Below are 16,851 nucleotides of genomic sequence, written 5' to 3' on the forward strand. Positions count from 1 at the left end.
TTTTTCCTATTGCAGTCTGCTGTAAGCATTTCGATGCATGAACTTGTGGTCATTTCTGTTTCTTCTTTGTTATAGGTGCATTTGGTTGCACAAATGTCAAGAAATTAAATAAATATTTGGTGCAACCAAATGCACCCTTCATCATTTTTTTTCAAAGTGCTAAACTAAATACATCCTCTGGTTCATGAATGTGGTTGAGTTGGTGTTCTAAATGCCAAACTATACAATGGTGTTACAGACTGTAGTTTAATGATTTTCTGTTACTACACAACAGGAGCAGCTGGATTGCAGATTTCTTATTTCATTCCAAAATGCTGGGTAAGGGTGTGTTTGGATGTTCATTTAATTCCAAATGCAATCACGGTGGATAGTCTGAAATTATGCTTACTTCCATTTTGATCCTTTTGCTCCAGTGGTAGACTCTCAGGAGTTTCAACACCTGGTCAAGGGTTCGAGTATCCATAGGTGGTGAAATCCCACTATGGCATGAGTGTGTGGGGGTGCATGTGTGCGTAAAAAATAATATATATATATATATATATATATATATATATACACAGAGTCATGCTCCCCTACGCACGTGCGCACCTTTACACACGTGCCATGGGTGTCTAATCTGAACGGTCCATGTGATGCGGAATCCCATAAAACCTCACGTGACAAATTTTCACCCTGATCTAATATTCTAGTGGGCCATAGAAAAGAAATGAAAATCAAGGGAGGAAACTGTTTTCATTTTTCATGGCCCATCAAAGTTTTAGATCAAAGTAAAACTTGGGCTTGGGGGGTTTCAGGAGGTGCTGCTTCACATGAACGGTTCAGATTTTGGATCCACATCACGTATGATGGGTTCTCAAAAAAGTTCGTACGTAGTACGTACGAACTGGTTCCCATATATATATATATATATATATATATATATATAATGCTTACTTCCATTTTATGGACTTGCATTGCATCGAAAGCAATTGCAATTATTGTGAGAATGAATGAAGTGAAGGCTCTAAAAGGGCAAGGGGAAGGCATGAAAGGATATGTGTGTATCCAAATCTGATCATACTGGGAATATCCGATATCTAAATTTGGTCCTGACATCCTATGAATATTTTAAAACACTACTTGAATTCGAAGTCCATCCAAATTCCATCTCGCTGCGCTGTTGATGCATTTTTTCTCTTTATATATATATATATATATATATATATATATATATATATATATATATATATATCCATTCGGTCTCGACATTGGGGCATCCGGTAAACCTGTAAACCTCCCATCAAAACCTAACCACACATTTAAAACAACACCATTATAAACAGGTCAGATTGGATCTTTATATATGTGTCTGATTGGCTTTTTATCAAATTGAATTGTTGTATATCCCAATCTGATCTGACTATAAACAGATCATGTTTTCAGTATCTGATAGACCCGATTAATAATTTTAATCCAATTTAATAGGATTGAATTCCAATCGGATCTGGTTCAAGATCTGATCCATTGACATTATGTGGAGGTAGTGAGAAAAGACCTGACATATAATATAACTGAAGTTATGGGCCCTGATAGGTAGCAAACCTCATTTAGTTGGAATAAGGCCTAGATGATGATGGTGGTGTGTGATATTTCACTTCCATTTTTTTGGATGTTAATGACTACAATTGTAACAAATGTACATCCAAACACATCTACATGAAATTGGAAAACAATGCAGTGGGCTTCTTAGCTATGTCAATTCTACCAGCTATCCTTGCCATTGATTTTCATAGAAGGAAAGCAACATGTAACAGCAGCACACTCAGCTTCTTTCTGTTACATGATGTTTTAAAACAAGTTCCATGCCATGATTTTTCCAAAGGTAAGACTAGTAGTTGTCATCTGAAACCTGACGATCCAAGCGGGGTTGCAGCAAGAAGCAGCACGCATCTCTTTGCCACAGAAAGAGTACAAAATGTTTCTAACTGCTTCCTCTCTGCTCCCCCCACCCCCAACTGCTTCCTCTTTACTCATGTCTATATGTGTTCATGTAGTTCTTGGATGCCAAAATTCTCTACCTTAAAATAACATTGCACCTTTTGAGTGTGAAATCCCATCATCCTTTTGTTTAGATCAACTGATAGGCCAAAAGCTGCCCATGAGCTAGAGCAATCTACATGTTGTGACTAGCACCTTCACTCAAACCCTGTCACCACTTCAAGCAAAAATCACAAACACCTTGTTTACACAACCAACAACTCCCGGCACTATTATGAATTATAAATGAAAGAAAATCAATTGGAAAAAAAAAATTAAAAAAATCATCAAGATAATTAGAGTCCACTAGTTGAAGGAAAATCAATTGGAAAAAAAAAAAAAACATCAAGATAATTAGAGTTCACTAGATTCAATATTTATATTATTCGCATCAATAAGCTTGTCCACGAGCAAAATTGTAAGCAAATGAATCCACTGTCAAAAGGAGATTATAAAAGTAACGTTGGTTATCTTTTATTCTTTATAACAAACCCTTTGCAAATACAATCAACTTCTCAACTTGCCATTGTTCTTGCCAGAAGTTGTCATTAGAAAACAATTATTACCAAGATTTCAGCCAAGAAGAAAAAACCCTTTTCACCTCTTCATTTTCTCTCTTAAACTCTATATAAATATATATATATATATATATATATATATATATATATATATATATATATATATATATATATATATATATATATATATAAAAAAACAAAAGGCCCAAATTCAATTTCACCCTTTACCTCGAATAACTAGGGTTGTCAATGGGCCAGGCTGGCTGTATGGGCTTCCGGGCTTAGCCTGCCTCAAGCTCAGCCTGGGTTGGATTATCAGGTCCAAGGGCTGGGTTCGGGCTTAAAACTCAAGCCTGTGTCTTGAGCAGGCTGGGCTTGGATTTTTCCGTCCAAAAGCCCATCATCCCACCCAGCCCATTAACATTTTTAAAAGCATCTAATACTTAAATTTTACACCCTCTCCCTCTCTCTCCACATATTGATGTCCTTGTATCCTTCATTCCATAGCAAAACCTCGTCTGCCCAAGATATCCAACAGCCAAGGCAGCAATGTGTAGGCTCATGTCCGGTGGTACTACCAACCCGAGGTGTCAATTGGGGCCGTCGGCAATTCCTTGAGGTTTTCCCCTCCAACGACTACGATGTTCAGATCGTCGACACAATCAAGGGCAAGTGCATCGTCCCCAGCTTCAAGAGCTACACCGAGCTCGACGTTGTTGGGAATTGAAAATGCTACAATCTTAAGTGGGACCACCATGAGTTGCACATTGGCCTGATAATCAGGTGGGCCCATGTTTGGCTTTCGCTCTCTCTCTAAGAATGACCGAGTTCGGGCTCGGACCAGGCCCTACAAATGTATTCTAGGTTAGATTTAAGCTGGACTATTTTGGCTTGTCACAAGCTTAGGCTAAGTTTTGGGCTTATGTTGAAGAATACGTGCTGGACTTGGACAAAGCTTGACTTGCGTGTTACATCTTGAAATGTAACTTAGCCTTACAAGCAAACTACTTGTGAATAAAAGGTCTAAAATACCTCCAAAGGTGTTCACATACATAGACTTATACTCCATGACTATATTAGAAGTCACGTATCATCTAAAATAGTAAAAAAATATAAAATTGATTTTGGTACGCACACTAACACCACCAACATATGCCGACAAGGTAAAAGAGTGGAATGTGGGCCCATTTAGGATAACTAGACATTAGTTTATCTGCACAGATTGTGTAAAGTTTCTTATAAATTGGTGTAGTGAATGATGCTCCAAAACTCGGCATTTTCAATCATCTAGGATGTCAATATAGTGGCCACCAACATGAAGTGGGCCATGTCCTATTATCTTCCCAATGATAATCCTTAGCCATTCGATTGCTATAGGTGGGTTGCAACATTTGACAAGGAAATAGATGGGCCTGATTGAAAACTTTGGACCGTCTGATGGGGAACATTTTGTCACGCTCCAAAATCTGGCACCTGAGTTGGCTAGGGCATGATCATAATTAAGTCTTATTTATTATAAGGTTTAAGAAAATCTAAATTAATTGTGAAAAGTCATATATATATCAGAGCCTAAAAAAATACCTGAAATATTATACATTTTGTTGTATCTATGATCACCGCAGGACCCACAGATTGGATGGTCCACAGATGCACAGTTTAAAAATTGCATATGTTCCCATCTAACCCTTTTACAACGAGTATGCGAATATAAGAAAATGATACAAGATGCCTTTGTACTCTCTTCTATGGCCTCAAGCTCAAGCATTGGGTTCTTTCTCAAAATGGTAGCCACTCCTTTTCTTGCCCAACATCATATCATGGCTTTATTCGTCTAACATGTGTCACTTGGATGGTACAAATGTACTGTGATCCGGACCGTCAATAGAGTGGGCCTTTTTGTGGATGTGACAGGAATCAAGGCTGTTTGTATCAGTTATGCATTAGGTGAGACCCTGGAATCACCGAACATGGTGTGGCCCTTACCGTGGGGCCCACCTTGAAGTATGTATTTTGTATCCATTCCGTTCATCTGTTTTTCCATATCATTTTAGGGTATTATTAAAAAAATGAAGCAGATCCAATCATCAAGTGGACTATACCATAGGAAAGTGTGGTGATTGACCATTACTGAGCCAGAAAAGTTTTGGATCAAGCTGATATTTGTCTCTTCCCTTCATCCAGGCTTAAGTGATCTTATCAACAGATTGGATGATAAATAAACACTATGAAAACATTAAGTTACGCCCTAAGAAGTTTTTAATGGTAGCGTGTTCAATCACCACTGCTTCCTATGGTATGGTCCACCTGATAATTGTATCTGCCTAATTTTTCGTTTGTTACTAGAAAATGATCTGGAAAAACGTATAGACGGAGTGGATATAGGATACATACATCAAGGTGGGCCACACGGTAAGGGCTGAACCATCTTCGGTGTGACCGGGGTCTCACCTAATCCGCTCCCGTAAAGATGAACGAGCGGCATATGGCAGTCCCTATATTTGCATACGCTATTTCCTGTGGTTTCTGGAAACGAACCATCAAACCATTGGCGACCATGGTCAATCGCCACTTCGAGCCGGTTCGTTGGACGAACCCAAGTGGGTGCGCGTCCGGAGCCCGTGAGGTTGACTTTCTACCATCTAACTCAAATCTTTCGCAAGAAATTCTTTCCTGGGCTCTGCCTTGATGTTTGTATGCCATCCAAACCGTTTATAATGTTATACCCATTGGGATGAATTGAAAAAAATAGAAAACTTTTGTGAACATATGAATTTTCAACAGTGGTCGTTCAATCCCACTGTTTCACCTCGTGTGGCCCACTCGTGTTTTGGATCCTCCTGAATTTTAAATGAGCTCCTAAAATGAGCTTTCAAAACGGATGGACGGGATGGATTGCTCATAAACGTCATGGTGGGCTCCTCCTGGCTTCCAAGAGCAGGAACTTCTCGCATAAGGCTTTCCCAGCTTTTCAGACAACCTTTGTATTTTGGCCATCCATTTGATGGTCAAGCAATTGGACTGTTAGGATCGATCCATGATGGTACCCACGTTGGGCCGGATTTCAACATTCGGCATTGATATGGTCCTCTAGCCGTAGAAATACGCATGCATGAGCATAATCACCCTACACTGCAGATCACGGTATATGATTCTTCTTCATTTATATATACAGGTATCCATCCCTGTCACGGTCGAGTGTTGACCGAATACAAAGGAAGCCCGGGAAATTGTACGGTCCTGATGCGTCGGTTTTTACATGTAGCGGCCACGGTAAGCAGATCCCGACGGTCGATCTAGAGGAAGCACTAATGGGTGGGTGGTCCCTAAAAAATATCATAAATTAGACAAATTGGATAAACGGTTGTGGAGAAAACACAGCAACGATTCTGAATGTCAGGTTGTATCGTATGGATATAACCATCCAATCTTGGAATATTTTAGAATATACTCCATCCATTGTGAGGCCCATAATTTCAACCGTCTGGATTACCAATAAATATATCCTACTTGCACAAAATAGCTGCATCAGGACAGTATTCACCGTTCTGATTCGTCAGTCCTTCAAAATTCCTCTAGAATCCCATTTCCCGGTTTCCGCTCTTCCCTTCCCAAACTCGAGCACGTGCGTCCCGAAACGGGACCCGAATCTTCTTCATGCACGAAGCGGGTAAAATACCCGAGCTCTGTGGGGCCTCTTTGTTGATCTTTTAAAATCCACTCCGTCTATCTTGTTCGTATTCTCATTATCAACGTAAAAAATGAATATTAAAGTTATACGATACTAATATGGGATACACCATCTACAAAGGCTATAAGTTTACGTGGTGTGGCTCCCCTGAGTTTTGGATCAGATGAATTTTTATTTTTACTGTTAATCCCTATGAGGAAAACCGGATGAACGGATTGGATGTAATACACACAAAATTATGGGCCCCATAGGCAAGCTTATGTTTAATGTCTCCTGCCTGTTTTTACCGTGGTGTGGCCCACCCTGAGTTTCAGATTGGGATATTTTTCTCTATGGTCTAAGATCTACGGGATCATCTGATGGACGGAGTGGATGTCACACGGAAGCACGGCGGGCCCCTGCCCTTTTTTGGTACCCGGTATAGTATATGCGCGTCCACGTCTTCGCACAGTGTACACGGGTTTTGAATTCTGGTAAGTGGGCCCCATATTTTGAAAATCCAGACCATTGGTTCATCGAGCCCCATCCTGTACGGAACTTTAGTAATCAGAGGTATGGAGATCTTAACCACCAATATAAGGACATTTCTTCGGATGAAGATGGACCGTTTACTGTTTCTTCCATTAATCGTCTAGTTATAGGTCGCAAAACGAAAAGTTAAAACATCATATGAAGATAGCTTTAGAGATGTTCCACCTACGGTTTGGATCAACAGATCAAAAATCTGGATCGTCGGTCTGAGGGGCCCACCTATCATACAATCTTCATTTCACAGAAATATACAGAAATGGAAAAAATAAAAAAGCGGAATGACACAAACCCGTCTCGTATAATAATAAGCAATCATCATTTTCAGCGGAGTTATGATACTCAGGCAGACTATGATGCTTGATACACAGGCACTCAGAAATTTCATACGTGTCATAAATAGCTAAAATTAAACCGACTAAATTGTATAAACCACTCTTGATAAGACATATGTACAAAATCAGATTGTTTCAGCCATCCTAACCTCTGAGAATCTGACACTTGTTTGTTAAAAATTGGACCATTGGATATTTTCCATTCGTAACCGTCCAATAAATGTCTACTAATCTGATACCAAGATAATCAAATAAGGGAAATTTTGGGTTACGTCTTTATGATACATCTAGAATTCCAAATATAAGTTGGACAGTTTAATTTTACTTGGATGACACGTATGCAATTTGTAAGTGCCTGTGTATCATCTATCACCATCTGCCAGAGTATCGAAGCTTTTTCTCCCACTTTTCTACAACGGAGATTTCAACCAGAAACCAAAACGAGATTGAAATAAAACAGAATTCCAAACAGGAGCAGTTTGGAGAGAGAGAGAGAGAGAGAGAGAGGAATGAAGGAAGATGAAGATGTAAGGAGGAAGAAATCCTGGCAGTCGAATTTCCAGAGAGATCTGATGGCGGGAGCGCTGATGGGTGGTGTGGTCCACACCATCGTGGCCCCCATCGAGCGCGCCAAGCTCCTGCTGCAGACACAGGAGAGTAACGTCGCCATTATCGGAGGCAGAGGCGGAGGTGGTGAGACCCACCGCAGATTCAAAGGGATGATAGACTGCATCGTCAGGACCGTGAGGGAAGAGGGCATCCTCTCTCTCTGGAGAGGAAATGGCAGCAGCGTCCTTCGGTATTACCCTTCCGTCGCTCTCAATTTCTCCCTCAAGGTAATCAACGCCCTTTTGGGCGATTTCCGTTCTTGTCTTCCTTTTTTTTTTTTTTTTTAATACGTTAATTTGTTGGTTTTTCTTTTTTTCATTGGACGATTGATCTTTTATATCGAAGGAATGAAACCCATCTTTTAATTTTCATCCAAGATGAGATAATTGTGAGTTTGGGATGGGATGCAGTGCATTGTAATTTTTTAAATTCGGAAATGTTGTTTAATTATGGATGCGGTGTTATGTGCATCTCATCTGTTTGTTGTAATTTGTGTGTGGAGACTGCTGCCTTGAATGGTTTGAGTGCAGCAATTTTAGCTCTGTTGTCAAAAATGTGACTGTGGAAGGCTGCTGCAGGAATTGTAGGCGTTGGGTTGTCTGGTGATTTTTCAACTACGAATTATAGAAGAGGATGTAGAGGTAGAAAATGACGGAATATGGTAAGTTGAAGAAGAAGACAATGGCATGCAAAGACTGCATCATCATCATTATCGCAAGTGCGACAACCAAGGAAAGTTCTGTATTGCAGCTTCGATATTGGCATACTGCCTATAATTGCACGAAGAGTGAAGCGAAGTGGCAACAAATTCAGTTTGGGAGCGGGGCAGCATCTCTTTCATAATTTCAACAAGTATAAACAGGTAGGAAGTGGGAGTGGGAGCAAGAGTCTGAATCAGGGATTCAAAGCAGGAGTTGCTGCCACTTAGAAGAATCCTGCTATTAAGAATCATTGCCCTTATTTCACAAGAAGTGAGTGAGATTATGATTGTGAACCATTTGTGGCATTGAGATGATTGCAGTTCTGCTGTGATTTGTGAATTTGGGGGCAAGGATTTTGATTTTCATTCGTCCTCAGTTTTTTTTTTTTTTTGCTTTTTAGCTTGTTAGTACACCCACCGTCAATTCACACTTCACTGTTAGCCACCCCCACTAGGGAATTGATACCAAGACCTCAGTGTTGAAACAAGGTATCTTTCACTCAGTGTACCACTTGAGCTATGGATTAGGGTGTCATTCGTCCTCAGTTGGTTCCATTGGAAATGCCTAAAGACATATGGAGTGATGGACTTCGACGACGAGGATGGTTTCGAAGGATGCCCTCTTACATTGAAAAGTATTGGAGCCTGATTTTGGAATTAACTTTGATGACTGGAAAAATGTGACTACAATGTTCTGTCACTGGGTGATTTGCACTTGCAGATTCAGCTCCTCCAAATTGTGACTGTGTTTAGCAGGGAAAAGTTGGTCAACTGATCCAAACATCAATCATGTCAAAATGGAAAAAAGATGATGGTAAATGATCCTGGGAAGGGTGTAGGAGATCTTATACTATCACTTTCGCTGGTTGAGTGCCGTCAGGTGGATGCATTGTGTTTTATCTTTATATGGGTTCAGATCCATGGATTATCGATTTTCTGTTGGGCTATATCATGAGCTTTTCATTCTGGGATTAGGTGGATGTCATGTTTTTGGGATGAGGCGTTGATCGATTCCTTTGTGTACTTTTTGAGTGCTCTCGCACAGTGAGTTTGTTCAATCTATGGTCTCTACAACATTCTAGATGGTTAGAGAGCAAGAAATTGAGTGGGATACTGGAACACGTCAAATCATGTTTTGGAAAGTCAACATCGTTTGATGTATCTTTCACAACCTTATCGTGGTGCAAGCAGGGCTCCCATTACTTGGCCATTCCCCTTGTTATTTTGAGAAGTGTTGTCAAATACAAACAACCCAGTGATCAGTGAGATGCTAGAATCTCATCAGTTGGTGGATTGGGACTATTCGTCTCTTACCTTCACTTAGTTCATGTTGAATCATGATCTGGAAAGGAGGGAATCAAAACATAAAACCGTGTAGTGGAATAGATTTTAAATGTATAGAATCTCTTGTTGATGTAAAGGGCTGAACTTAGTCTGTGGAAGGGAAAACTTTTACAAAAAAGTGCAAGCATAGTTCTTATGAATTGAGCCATGTTTTAGACTAATGAAAGGATAAGTTTGTATTTATGATGAAATTCAGTTATCAATCAATGAGAATTCAATGCCTGAATGGCTAGAATTTATAAAGTCAAAACACCACACAAGAATATTGGAATAGAAACCGTTAAACAACTTATTGAAAATTGTTAAAAGAATACAACTTATTGAAATCGGAATCTCTACACAAGTGATAAGTACTTAAGGTAAGAACTCAGAAAATTGTAGTGCCTTCTAAATCCGAGAGTAGTCATTTTTATAGAACCTATAGGCACACCCTTGAATCCCCATGAAAGTTTTCACCTAAACCTTCTAGCTTTTAGATTTGTCTCTAATTAATATGATCTATTCAAAATAGGTTATTGAGTGCTGAGTAGCCACAATTTTGTCACACCCTGATCCATAGCTCAAGTGGCAGACTGAGTGAAGATACCTCGTTTCAACATTGAGGTCATGGTATCGATTCCTAGTGGGGGTGGCTAACAATGGAGTGTGTACTGACAGTGGGGTGTCTACTAGCAAGCTAACAAGAAAAAAAAAAAAAAAAAAAGCCACAATTTTCTCTACAAAAATTGAGCCAAATTGTAATAGACTAAAAATAGCATACTTGGCCCCTAAAATCATCAGAGAATCAGCCTAAAAATAGCTTACATAGATTCAAAAAAAAAAGCGTCTGAAATCATCACAGAATCAGTACAAATCAACAGACATTCTTTTAAAAAATATCTTTGTCATGGTATCCAAAATGGTTACATAATGTAATGGTGACAATGGGTACTATTATGCATTACAGTGCCGTAACGACCACTGTGGCCCATATCGTAACAGTAACAATGGTGGCCATGCCATTATTGAATACTTTGCCAGTTGTAATCCTAGAAGTTTTGCCCTAAAAATCAGTTGCAAGCAGTCCAGAAATTCAGCAAGTAGTAGAGGTCTGCATCCATCTTTTTCAGTGCATGCAGAGTGAGGCTTGTTCTTCCATTTCATTAAGTGATGCATGTGCCAACCTAATTAGGTTACTGTGGTTTCTATGCACAGCTATTTGTCGACTTGGTCTGTATTCTCATTGGGGAGCAGCTAGCCCATGTGGACAACTTGCTGAATATTAGGAACCTCACCGTGGCACTCAAACAAATCAGGCACGTTGAAAGTTGGCATCATATCTAAGTTGCATGGCAACTGGATCTCATTAGCTTTTTTACCCAGTTTCCTCTTGATTTAGCATGGCTAAATTGTCTTAGATGTGAGTCTGTTATAGGTTCACTTCAGAGGTCATTCTTTGCATATAAGCCATAACCAAACCTTCGTCATTGTAGACCTTCTCTTGCTGGTTTTCATTGCACCTTCTAAATAGTTGGCATTGCTCTCTTTGATGTTCTTTAACTAGGCTTGCAAGTCTCATATATGTTCGGTGAAGAAATCAATGCCATCACTTTTCTGTGTTGTACAGTTACTAAGTCAAATATATGATGTGCAATGCTATAGAAGATACTGGCAAAGCGTTTTGGTTACATTCTAATTAAATCTGGTATTCTGGTGTCACACTGCTAGAAATAGGGGAGCCAAGACACGAGAGGTATGTTTTGAGGATCGAAAATTCTACCAGTTTGGGGCGTGTGTGAGGGTGGACAGGGAGACAGCAACGTACATACTAGGAAGAGGCACTGGCATCCCTCTATATGATCTTGTTTATCACTATTCCACCTCTTAGAAAGATCCCCTCAAAACCTTGACGGTGCATTCTTGTTGATGAAACTACATGTTCCTGAATCAGCAGCCGAGACCTCTTGTCACCATGCGGAAAACTCCAATTTTAAGCAAATGAACTAAAGAATCTCAATACCCAGCCAAAGTGAGCCAGCTCAACAAAAGTGGTGCACTTTCCTCCTTGATGCAAACATACAGCCAATAAGGCAGTTACAACTCTTCAGTTCATATGTCAATTTTGACACAAGAATAGTCGTTGGATATACAACCAACAAGAGTGTGCCTCGATAAAGTGATTTCAATGTGTAAAAGGTGACAACCATCTCATTAGCAGCTCACAACAGGAAGGAAAATTAAATGTTTTACCCAAAAAATATTTTAATCATGCTTTTATATATATATATATATATATATATATATATATATATAGAGAGAGAGAGAGAGAGAGAGAGAGAGAGAGAGAGAGAGAGAGAGAGAGAGAGAGTCACCTTTGCACACGTGTCATGGGCCCAAAATCTGAACGATCCATGTGATGCGGCACCCCATGAAATCCCTAGGAACCAACTTTCAACCTGATCCAAAACTCTGGTGGGCCGTAGCAAGGAGAGATGCAAATCAAGGGAGGAAACTGTTTCCTTTTGCCGTGGCCATATATATATATAAAAGAAATGCTCACCTGTGCACCAGTTCTCACAAGAACTCGTGAGAACTTTTTCAGAATTCATCACCCGTCATATGAGCGCAAAATTTGAATTGTCCACATGATGCAGCACCCCATGAAACCCGCAGGGCCCAACTTTCACCCTGATCCCAAACTTTGGTGGGCCATGGCAAAAGGAAATAATTTCCTCCCTTGGTTTGTCTCTCTCTTTTGTCATGGCCCACCAAAGTTTTAGATAAGGGTAAAAGTTGGGCCCTGGGGTATCATGTGGTGCTGCATCACGTGGACCGTTCAGATTTTGGGCTCATATCACGTGAGACGAGTTTTGAAAAAGTTCTCATGAGTTCTTGTGAGAACTAGTGCACAGGTGAGCATTCCTCTCTCTCACGACAGAGAGAGAGGTGTTGGTAATTTCAATTGTTATTGAGGAGCTTGTTTGGCATTGGTTCTGTAGACCTTAACTGTCCTTGCAAATTCCCCTTTTTAGTTAAGTGCAGAGTTAGGCTAAGTGGCAGCAGCTGGCATGATGATGTTGGCATATGGGCAGTTGCGAGTAAACATGTAGTGGTGGCTTGTTGCAATTCTTTGTGGCCAGTTACTTGAGCATGTCCTTTCCACTTTTGGTTCAATGGTGATACATGTGTGCCCCTTGGTGCCAACTTGGTTGTGCATGTTTATCGCTTCATACAAGCGAACTCCATGTGTGTGTCTCGTGCTCTGAATTTTGTCTCACAACTGCCCATCCATGATGCTTCTTTGCCTGTGTGGCCTATGGGGTTTGCATGTATTAGTTGCACAGGGTTTAGTACTGGATGGGACTGTGTTGGCATGCAAGCCTCTACATGGCCTGTTCTGAAAGCCCAGGTAATCGATGTACTATGGGCAGCCAATTGTAGAACTTCTGCCAATCTACCATTTAGGACCTGGCCCAAATTGTTGGGAGAAAGACTAAAATTCTCAAGCTCACTCCTAGCCCAAAATAAGATGTTCTAGGAAGCACCCTTCACCCAAGGTCCAAAAAGCAACACAGAAAGCACACAGCTGCTCAATGATGTGATTGTGTTGCCATCCTACAAAATTGGTATTCTCTGTGTGTGCACCCGTGTGCATGGGGAGCATTTATTTTCTGGTTTGCTAGTATGGGCACCTTTCCTATTAATAGAAGTTTGCCCTCAGAAACATAAGGACAAATTGCAGTTCATGTTTTACCAATATATACAATTAGTTCACATTCTGGTTCTTCTGTAGCAGCACATTTTATATCAGTGCTTATCTGCATTGCACCTGTTAAATGTATCTCATCATGTTGGATGTCTTATAATCAATGTTTTTGGTCTTCTGATGTGACCCAATAAGTTCGTGATCATCTCCTGATCGCATGACCACTGTTATCATGCTTTTGAATGTAATAATTGGTAATCAGTTAGTGGGACAAACCCCTACCATCTTGTTTTCTTCCCCTAGTTTATCTGTAGCTGATTTTTTCAAAAGGCAAACAAAAGGTGGCAGTGGTCCTTCAATCAAGGCATTTTTCATGCAACTTTTGTACATGTCATTGTTGGTTGTTGCGTCCACATTTCATCATGATGTTCAGTACATGCATTAGTTACTCCATCTATGAACTCACCAGTGGACCTGTTACTGCAATAGATTTTCAGTGTTTTTGTATGTTTGATATGTTGGAAATAGCCTGTGCTTCTACATTTTCTGCCTCTACAAATATTTCTACTACTATTCTTAGTAATTTTGGGTGCATGGAGATCGTATTTCATAACTGATGTCCAAATTGGTACTGATATCATAACATTGTTCTGATGTCCATGTTTGCTGCATGAATTTCTCTGTGCTTATATGAATTTTATTAAAACTAGAAAAGTCTTAATGATTATTTCTGATAAAACTGCGGTATCCCCAGCTCAAAGAATTTTGATAGATGGTTCTTTCTAATTACTTAGATCAATTGCTTTGGTATTTCTGAATGCATACCTTTCATCCAATTTAAGAACTATTTCCTGTCTTTGGGCTAATTCTCCTATCGATCATCCAAAAAGTGGTACTGTTTGTGGATGCAGGAGAGGAGACATGATTCTTTAATCAGTTCCCTATGTGAAGTTGGGTCTAGTGCGTCTCTACCCAATTACATAAAGAATAACCAATCAACTGCCATTGAGGGCTAAGTGTAAACCCCTGGTACTCCTAAATAGGGGAGTTTTGCGGTCAAGAACATTGCATCGGCTTGTAGTTATTGACTTGGCTGGCAGCTCAGCTAACTGCAATCAATGGATCAATAGAGAAGTCGAACAAAACCACTTTCATAGTAATTGTCCCCATCAACATGTACCTTTCAAATGTGGATTGACTATATATACACATATTCCTATCATTGCCATTGGTTCTTTATGTACCGATTTTGTTTTCCTTTGTTATTTTTCGGGCTGCATTTCAGTGATTGGCAGTTTGTATTTTGTATTGGCAATTTTTGTAAAAGCTTGATAAATGTAGTGAAGGATCTTTTGTCATCTTTTAATGCATAAACAACCATCCATTTGAAGAAAATTAACCATCATTGCAAATGTATTTGATCCTGATCATGTTTGGTTTACCTATGCTCCTCATCCCTGCACAGGATCTTTACAGAACAATGTTAAGGAGTGGAGATGACCATTTTCTGTCAGGGGCTCCTGCCAACTTCATGGCAGGCGCTGCAGCAGGCTGTACGACGCTGGTCATCATCTACCCACTTGATATTGCTCACACGCGCCTTGCAGCAGACGTCGGCAGAACAGGCATCCGCCAGTTTAGGGGCATCATCCACTTCCTCAACACCATCTACAAAAAGGACGGAATCAGGGGCATCTATAGAGGTCTTCCTGCTTCTCTACACGGGATGATCATCCACCGCGGCCTATACTTTGGGGGTTTCGACACTGCAAAAGAGATGATGTCAAAAGAGTCAAATCCCAATATACCATTATGGAAGCGGTGGGTGATGGCCCAGGCAGTTACTACATCAGCAGGCCTGTTGTCTTACCCGTTGGATACCGTGCGGAGGCGTATAATGATGCAGTCAGGTTTGGAGCAACCAATGTACCAAAGCACGCTAGATTGTTGGAAGAAGATTTACAGGATGGAAGGGGTAGTGTCCTTCTACCGGGGAGCAGTTTCCAACATGTTTAGGAGCACTGGAGCTGCGGCAATCCTGGTCTTGTATGATGAGATAAAAAAGGTCATGAACTGGGGCAGATTGTAGCAGAAAATCAGTTGGGTTTCTATTAATTCATTCATGTCCAGAGGAATCTTTGGTCAGTGTAGATCAGAGGCATTGAGAAGTCAATAGCCTTTAGAGAGGAAGAAAAAAAAAAAGGCTACTAAACAGGGTTGGCGGCAAACAGGCTTTCCTCATTGGGATGTGCACCATATCATAGGTAAGGTTGCTGCAGTTTTTCTTTTGGTTTCCACGACGATAACATTTGTTCTTGCTCTGTCCAACAAAGAGCAGTGATTTTGTTCAAGTGATTTTTTATTTTTATTTTTGGTCTTTACTTCCATCATGATTGGTTTTCTAATGTAAAGCAAAAGGAGGTGCTGAAAGGAAGTGAAGGTGACCAAAGTAGTGAGATGAAATCATTGAAAGATGTAGGATGCCTGAGGCTGGAATGAGCTTTTTCAGTTTTGTATTCTTTCTTTTGTATGAACCTATATCATCTCCAAGGAAATAGGAGGGTTAAGGTCTTTGCTAGCAACTCTGAATTAAGGAAAGAAGGGAGTTAGTTGCTCTTCGGGAAAGGATTAAAAAAAAAAAGAAAAAAAGGAAAGGAGTTTTTCAATGAGATTCCTAGGGAGTGATGATGAAGTAGAGGCTTTTGCCCTCCACGTGCTCATCTGGGCCAGTCATCTGGAAGAACTGTGTACAGATGGACCACACTGGAAAAATCACTCGTTAGGTAACCTTTGCTATCCATTGTGGACAATGAAAATCTTTAATCAGTGGGAATTTTGAGAGGATCCACTGTTGGACTTTGGGGAGAGGGGGGCCATCAACAATGAAGATTTGAACAGTGGATGGTAGAGCCCATGAACAGTCCGTTCTAAAAATCTAATTTTATATACAAATGTTGTTTGGATGACAATATATATTTTACCTATTTTTCTTGAAATGTTGTTTGGAAGTTGGTTTGGGAAAATAATATTAATAATATGGGGCCGCTTTTTCTGACTATAAATTTGAAGGCTAGGAACATTCGATGAAAGAGACTTTCAAAGGAGGTCATTGTCAAAGGTGGGCTCCACATTTGAATGTATTGGGTGCGTGCCTGGTATCAAGGGTTATTTTCAGGTAAACAAGTTAAAGACGGTATGAGACCCATATTGTCCAACGGCTACACCACAAATTATTTGGCCTGGATCCCAAAGATCAGGCTGATTCATCACTTTGGGTTGGCTGCCCTATAAAAGTATACCTAAAACCTCTAAATTAATGTGGTATGGCCCACCTGTGTGTTGGAGTAGTGTGATTTTTTGGTTAGTTCCTTCATCCTTCATCCTGATGAGATGCATTAGATTGATGGATTGGATGTCATTTACACACT

General features: G+C 40.1%; 1 protein-coding gene across 1 annotated transcript; it reads left to right on the forward strand.

Moving 5' to 3' along the window:
* Window positions 1–7,495: 7,495 nt before the first annotated feature.
* On the forward strand, window positions 7,496–16,049 carry LOC131222738 (probable ADP,ATP carrier protein At5g56450). Its single transcript, XM_058217915.1, has 2 exons — window positions 7,496–7,921; window positions 14,889–16,049. Exons 1-2 carry the CDS (start codon window positions 7,595–7,597, stop codon window positions 15,510–15,512), a joined length of 951 nt encoding a protein of 316 aa, XP_058073898.1. The 5' UTR covers window positions 7,496–7,594; the 3' UTR covers window positions 15,513–16,049.
* The last annotated feature ends 802 nt before the right edge of the window (window positions 16,050–16,851 follow it).

The sequence above is a fragment of the Magnolia sinica genome, chromosome 13 (assembly GCF_029962835.1).
Source record: "Magnolia sinica isolate HGM2019 chromosome 13, MsV1, whole genome shotgun sequence".
Taxonomy (NCBI): Eukaryota; Viridiplantae; Streptophyta; class Magnoliopsida; order Magnoliales; family Magnoliaceae; genus Magnolia; species Magnolia sinica.

Excerpts from the sequence above, each read along its gene's own strand:
- LOC131222738 (XM_058217915.1), top strand. The coding sequence starts at position 7,595 with ATGAAGGAAGATGAAGATGTAAGGAGGAAGAAATCCTGGCAGTCGAAT. Across the intron at positions 7,922-14,888 it reads CTCTCAATTTCTCCCTCAAG|GATCTTTACAGAACAATGTT; the intron begins GTAATCAACGCC and ends ATCCCTGCACAG.